General features: G+C 32.0%; 1 protein-coding gene across 1 annotated transcript; it reads right to left on the bottom strand.

The window, feature by feature from the left end:
* Positions 1–5,244: 5,244 nt before the first annotated feature.
* Positions 5,245–6,203, bottom strand: LOC11422432 (uncharacterized). The gene has a single exon (XM_003592024.3). It carries the CDS (start codon positions 6,040–6,042, stop codon positions 5,497–5,499), a length of 546 nt encoding a protein of 181 aa, XP_003592072.1. The 5' UTR covers positions 6,043–6,203; the 3' UTR covers positions 5,245–5,496.
* Between the last annotated feature and the right edge of the window lie 1,391 nt (positions 6,204–7,594).

Here is a 7,594-nt window from a genome sequence, read left to right as displayed (position 1 = left end):
ATGATTACCAATCTATAACTTATCAGGTAGTGTTAGGCACTTGGCCTTAAAATTCTGGCATAGTACATTTTTTGAAATTTTTCTTTTAGTGGATTCAATGGATTGCAGCAGAGACAACAAAAGATAAGTAACACATTAGCAAAATTGAAAAAAATCACTAACAAGAAGAGTACTTCAATTTAACCTCATGTATCTCCTAGAAAGAGTTCCAATTAAACATTAGAAGAGAAGGAACATGGTTGCAAAAAAAATATCGTCACAAAGAATTAGCAGAATCGTCACATCACATTCATTACATCAAAATATTGTAATTTGATTTAGAATTTCGTTTTTAGCTGAATCCTACCAACATGATCAAGTAAAACACATTGTGAAAACATGCTTGGGAGAGGAAAGGAAACCCCACTAATGGTGACCAACAAGGTTCCTTGACAGAAATTAATGTTCGGCAAAAGTCGGAGAATACTTCACGTCAATCATATAGACATAGTTACCAAAAAAAGTACGATATATTATGAATACATATTATAATTATCATTTAAATATCATAAGAAAGAAACAACAATAGTCCATTATTATAGGTCGAATGAGACGTTGGAAATCTGTTCCAACTAGTTGGGCACCAAAGCATTCATATCTCTTGTTTACGTACGGTTCATATCGGCTATAATATGTAGAAATCAAATATATCATTTTATTGATTTGAAAAGAAAGTAAGTTGTATGATACGAACAGTTCACTTAACATTAACATAATTAATTATAAAATATGAAATACTTCTATATAGACTACGTTTGAAATTACATTAGTATCTTTACTGTATCGGTTATCATAATCTCAACATTAATATCTTTATAGTATCAGTTACATTCGTATCTTTACCGTATGTGTTCATATGTTTTTGTGTGTGATTATTCATACTTGGGTGCATTTTCATGGGTTTCCGTGTTAGAAGAGTATTTTAGTCATTTTGAACTTAGGGGTATTTCGGTCATTTTGTGAGAACGGGTAAATTATAAGTTTTGGTGAGAATTACTTTTAGTGATTAGTGAGAATAGTTATTTTACTAAGTTACTAGAGTAAAACTAAGATTTTACCGTTTAGTGACCGTTAGTAACATTTTACCGTTACTTGACCGTTGTCATACCCCAAATTTTGACCACTTTTCTCGCTTTTTACCCATTTTATTCGTATTTTAAACGCCGAGAAGGATCGTCGTTTCAGACGAAATTTCAGCAGGGAGGTTACTTGAAAGTACCTCATTTGGTTTCCGAAAGGGACAACCTTAAGTGTTTTATTTTATTAGTTTTATTTTTTATTACTTTTACTTTAATTTTACATCTTTTAATTTATTTATTAGCATTTTATTTCATTTTAATCCTTTTTTCTATACTTTTTAAAAGTCATTTTTGTTCTTTTCTCTATTTTATTAGTAGAGTACTACGAATTTCGTTCTTTATTTGTGTAAGGCTTTGGAAAATGAATTTGGGAACGTTGAAACTTGAATTTTTCTTTACATTAAGATAGGGTTGTCGCGTCATTTTTTTGGAGATCAAGGCTATTTGATTAGCTTTTGACTCACTTTATTATTTCACAACTGAACATTTAATTTTATTAAGAAAAGGAAAAAAAAGTTCAAACTACCCCATATTGAAAGATTTAGGGTTCGGGGGTTGGTTATATTTACGGAAGGTATTAGCACCCTAAATATTCGTAGTACTCTACGAGAACCTCTTGATTTTATTTAATTAATATGTTATAACTTGCTTATTATTTTTTGAAAAGAAGGAATTAAAGTGGAAAAATAAAGACCTAATTTTCTACATTTTTTATGATTTGGAAGGACGGGTGTTCTTTGCCTACGTACCTGTAAGGGATCAAAACCTCGTAGTTCGGGGTAGAAATTGACGTTTGATTGGTTTTGTGTTTTTTATTAGTTTTGAAAAAGGTTTTAAAAGAAAAATCAAATGGCAAATAAGATTTGGTTTGTATTTTTTAATTTAAAAGAAAATGGACTCAAGGTATGATTAAATTGATTGAAAGTTTGATTAAGAAAAATAAAATAAAAAAAGGATCACTTGATTTTGGAATCAAGGTTTATTATGAAAATATTTTTTGTGATTTTGATTATTTGCATATTTTTGTTGTTTTTGGAATATTAAATGAAAATTAAACTAACGGAGCAATAAAAATAAAAGCGCGTGGATTTTTGTAGTGACGTTGGATCACCACAAAATGCCTAATCTAATTTTTTTGTATTTTTGTATATATATATAAGGTGGTAAAGAAATAAAAGGACACACACCCACACACTTTTCTCATTTATATTTACATTTGACCTAAATACATTCTAATTGCTGGAAAATAAATAACAATAATTAAAATGCTAAATAGAAATAAAATAAAATGCAAAAATGCTAAAAAGAAATAAAATGCAAGAAAATAAAAGCAATGGACAGCCCAAAAACTTGATTTATATAACTAAGAATAACTAACAATGACCTAAAATCCGAATTGGTGAAAAACTCATTTTTCCACCCCATATCAAAGGAAAAACTCAATTCGGATTCTAAAATCCAAAAATTACATGGCCATTTTCGTAAAAAAAAAAAAAAAAACATAAGGCGCACGATAAGGTGATAAGGTGGGGAAAGTAAATTCCCTATTTCAATTGACGTGCAAAGTTTGAGTTTTGTATTGGACATACATGGAACTCGCGGTCCATCAATATTATGTCCTTTATACATTTACCACTCTAAGATGAAACACACCTTCACGGATAATCATTATGTTTGAAAACAAGTTTGGCAAAGAAAATTAGAATTTGCTTCAGAGTTTGGAAGAGAATGGAGGGTGTCGTTTTAAAAGGATGAGATTAAAGGAAAAATTAGATAAATCTTTTAAATTTTTTTAGTGTTTTTTTAATGAATGATAAAAGAATACTTAGAAATAATGTACTTTTAATTTTGCGAGTATAATAACAATATATATTGGATTTGAAAAATTTATCCAAATCCCCCCAAAACGTTCCTCTAATACAATTTTTAGTTCCTTCAAATTAAAGAAATTTTGATTATTCAAAAAAAAAAATAAAGAAATTTTGTATTATTCAAAAAAAAACCTCAAAGATTTCACCTTCCAATGTTCTCCATTCTTTCCACTTCTTTCTTCTTTTTTCAAACTCTCCTTTTCTTTTCCCTCCAAACTCTCAAACAGAGACTTAAAGTCTCTCATGTCTTCACCATAGACCAACCTAGAGATCCCTTAACTAAACCCCTTGCAACATCCATATTTAAAGATTTTTCCAACAAGATGAACTTACCAACAACAACCTGATTTTGAGGGGGCATAATGGACATACATGATACTCACGGCCCATCTACATCAACCTGTTTTACTTTTAATTTAATTTTCATTTTCTCACTTATTTTTGATGGTTGAGTTTACACTTAAGAAAAATTGAGAGAATTTCAATTTGTACGGTTGTTAACTCTGATTTATTGTGCACAATTTCATTCCTTATTTCTTGAAGAGAGCATATATCATGCTAATGATGGTACCCCGTGGCGGATCCAGAAAAAAATGTCAAGGTGGGCCACTAAAATTAACTATTGAAAAATTGTATAAAATCTCGCAAAATAGACCTATAATTAAATTATTTAAATTTTCGGGTGGGCCACTACACCACTTTACAGGAATTTAGATCAACCAAAACATAAAATCAACACAAAATTACATAAAATCTCGCAAAATAGACCTATAATCGTTGATTTTTTAATTTTTCCGGGTCATGAAAGGCTCCCCCACTGAATTGGTACTGATCAATGAAATAATCATCCACTCCCCCCACAAAAATTAAATAATCATCCAATTCTATTACATCAATTTGTATCCTTTATAATCTATTTGTTGAAGTTTAAAGATGAGTTATGGTCTAAAGAATTGGTGTAGCAAAAATTTAGGGATAAGTTAGGGTTGGATAAAATACTTTAAAAGAATTCAATATTACAATTTTCAACTTTTAGTCATATTTTTTAATGGTCTCCTTACAATTTTGTTTTAAATGTCCTTCGGATCAATTCAGTATCGTCTTATAAATATACTCTTTAATTTAACCCGTAGACCATAGTGTTTGTTCAAGTCTTGGGACAAATTTGAGTTTAAAAAAGGATCCAAAAAAAATCTGGACTCATGTTAGAGAGAACAGCTTCTCTTACCCATGATTTGCTATGTTTTTTTATAGGCAATTGTAATATGGTAGTTTATGACTATCTGCAATCTGCAATAAAATATAATTCTTGCAGAGAAAGAAATAAAAATTACTCAACAATAAATATTTGGAACACGGTAGAATAGCAACAAATTGCTATTAATTTACTTTATTAAATGACTCACCCTCCATATACATCATCACCATAGGCGAGGATGGTATGGGCTGAGATGGGCCATGGCCCACCCCCAATTTTTTTATAGGGAAAATACGAAAATACACTCAACTTATTTTATTTTTTTCGATTGGTCTATCCAGACTTTTCCCCTTCCTCTATATTACACGTACACAAAACTTCATTCATACTCACTTCATTGCCCTTCCTCTGCTACGCGACCTAAACCCTACAAATCCATAATCGTCATTCCGACGATTGTCCGTTGTCATTAATTTCCGGTCGCATGACTTCCATCTTCATCACCGGCGCCGACCACTCCGGCACTCCCTTCTCTCTCTCATTCAGAGAAGATCAAACAAAAACCCTTTTTATTTTTGACTCTTTGTTTTTCCAATCCAAATTAAAAGATAATTTTTTGGCTATTGGTGATTTTCTTTTTAATTTTAGAATTTAAAGATGTTTGCTTGTTGTTTTACCACTAAACTTCAATGTTAGACCTGAATTGACAACAAATTAAATATACCACAATTTTAGATAAATTATGAAAAAGACCATCTAATTTTGATGGATTAAGGTTGTAACTGTTATTTTGATTTTAGATGAATTGATGATATAGTTTAGAAAATAGTTATGTAAGACATTTGATAACCAATAACCAATATGGTGAAAAATGAGGTTTGTTTGTTTATTTTGATAATGTGAGAAATGAGGTTCATTGGTTCAGTCCAACGTTGTTGATTCCTGGTGCAATTTTTCCTTGAATTTACATGAGACAAACCATATAATATAGGTTGAGAAACAAGATGGGAAGTGGGTTTCTAAATGATAACATGACCGTATATATTGAAAGGGGAATTAGTGCAAGTAGGTATGTAGTTTACTTTTTTGATGAAACTTTGTGTTTAGCGTTTATTACAACAGAAAAGTTTATGTTTATATATTAGAGTATATTTTGTAGGCCCACCCATAATAATGTTTTCAGCTCCGCCACTAATCATCACACCAAATTAAGTAGACCCTAAAATTAAAATACATACAAACCAAAATTGAACATCACAATCTTCTTCTCATTTTGGGTTGAGTATACCCAAAATAACTTTAAAGTTTATCAATGGTTCGGAAGTTTATCAATAGTTTTGAATATAAGCTCACAAAGGAATAAGATTTGACGGTTAAGAGCAGTAACAGCAGGGTTAACAATATGATTTGCAGCCATTGCACTATCGCATCGAGTAGGTTCATCAACAGCAACTTTGCAATCATAACTAAGAGTATCAGGATCACCATCAATAAAATCCAAGCAACTTTTGAAATCCCGAACTACTGAACTATAACAAGAATCTGCACATATGTTCAGCCCTTCAGATTTACTTTTCTGTGCCAAACCTTTAAGGAAAGCTTGTCCTTCAACAGCTTTTTTCATGGCGATTTCAGTGATAGCCTTTGAGAGTTGTTTGTAATTCTTGGCTTGCGTGATTTGTGGGCTTGATAGAACCTTGTTACATTCTACCTTGTTGGATGAAGCAGCGCAAATTAAGGAAACTAGTGGTCCTCCTCCTCCTCCTAAACCAAGAAGTGTTGCATTTGCTGCAAATGGTGATTGAGAAATTAGGATCAAACCAAGGAACAGGGAACAAATTGTTGAAGAATTCATTTTCTTTTTAATTAGGATTCCTTGGTTTGAGGAAGAGTGTGTTTGGTTTCATAGGTGTTGAGGTATTTTATAGTAACGGAAAAATTCTAATTTAGGGTAATTAACGTATTTTTAGTAAATCACAGCGATTGTGATGTTTGGGATACGGCGATCCAATAATCTTCCCTTCAATCAATGGCGCTCACTCATAAATTGACCTCTTGACTACTCTTGTGTCATTTTCCTGTTTGGCTCTTAAGCTTCATATGGTCATAATTAAGGTTTTAGAAAAAGGTCCCTCACCGAGAAAGACCGAGAGAACAAGGCATTGGAAGTTGCCGTTACCGTTTCACGCGATTTCATAGAGTGAAAAAATATCACGATGAAACCCCTAATTTAATTGGGATGGATGAATATCACATTTTTAATACATATTTATCTCATTTATCTTTAGTTTTGAACTTCAAATCTATCTTTAGTTATAGATTACATAAAAGTGATGTGATATTGTAATTAATTCACACCGACCAAAATCCAAAATGCTACATCTATGACAATCGCAAAATCATATATGCGACCGGAACCGTTATTTAAAACATTGGTCCTAATATGTTTGACTTTGGTTGTTGAATTGCCGATTTTTTTTTTTTTTTTTAATTTGAAGATATAATTTATTGAGATAAGTGATGTAACACACATAATAAATTGATCTAAAATATTTATGTGAACATTAAATTTAATACTAGATACATTAAATTACGATACAAATTCTATCTAAATGAAAATACAATACACGCATGTCTCATATAATGTCATAATAAAGTACAAACTGCAGCGTAAAAAGTACATAATATCAAAACCATAATTTGTGTACAAATAACACGATTGAAAAAATGATAAACTCCTTCTGGTGGGGTCATGGACGTACTACTCAACGATGAATAAATTGGTTAAGTTGGGAAAAATTATCTGTACACAAAAATCATGGAGGCATGGGGTTTAAAGACCTTACGGCTTTTAACCTTGCGATGTTGGGAAAACAAGGCTGGAAATTTTTTACGGAGCCGGATTCCCTTGTTTCCCGGATGTTTAAAGCTCGATATTTTCCAAACAACTCCTTTCTCACAACTATTATTAGGCATAACCCCAGCTATGTCTGGCGTAGCATTCATCGTGATCGTTTCATTGTCCGAGGAGGAGCACGGTGGAGCATTGGTGCGAGTGATACTATTCGTATTTTGGGAGAACCATGGATTCTACATGGTGGATGTATTGATCCTAATATTGAAGGCGTGCAGTTTGTACGTGAAGTATCTATCAACAATTTGATGATGCCGGATGAGAAGAGATGGAATGAGACTACTGTCAGACAGGTTTTTAGTGCTGAATTAGCAAATAAAATTCTTAGCACACCCCTTGTTGCTCATGTACAATCTGACCGTCTGATCTGGAAAGCTGAAAGAAACGGGAAATATTCAGTGAAGAGTGCTTACCGCCTGTGTGTCGAGGAACTCATTGATGCTTCTCATCTTCGTCGTCCCGGTAATTGGTCAAGCTGGAAACTTAAAGTACC

This window comes from Medicago truncatula, chromosome 1 (assembly GCF_003473485.1).
Source record: "Medicago truncatula cultivar Jemalong A17 chromosome 1, MtrunA17r5.0-ANR, whole genome shotgun sequence".
NCBI lineage: Eukaryota > Viridiplantae > Streptophyta > Magnoliopsida > Fabales > Fabaceae > Medicago > Medicago truncatula.
The sequence above is the reverse complement of the archived record's forward strand: the minus strand, read 5'-3'. Positions and strand labels throughout refer to the sequence as shown.

What these genes read in the sequence shown, in the direction of transcription:
- LOC11422432 (XM_003592024.3), bottom strand. Translation starts at nt 6,042, where the DNA reads ATGAATTCTTCAACAATTTGTTCCCTGTTCCTTGGTTTGATCCTAATT.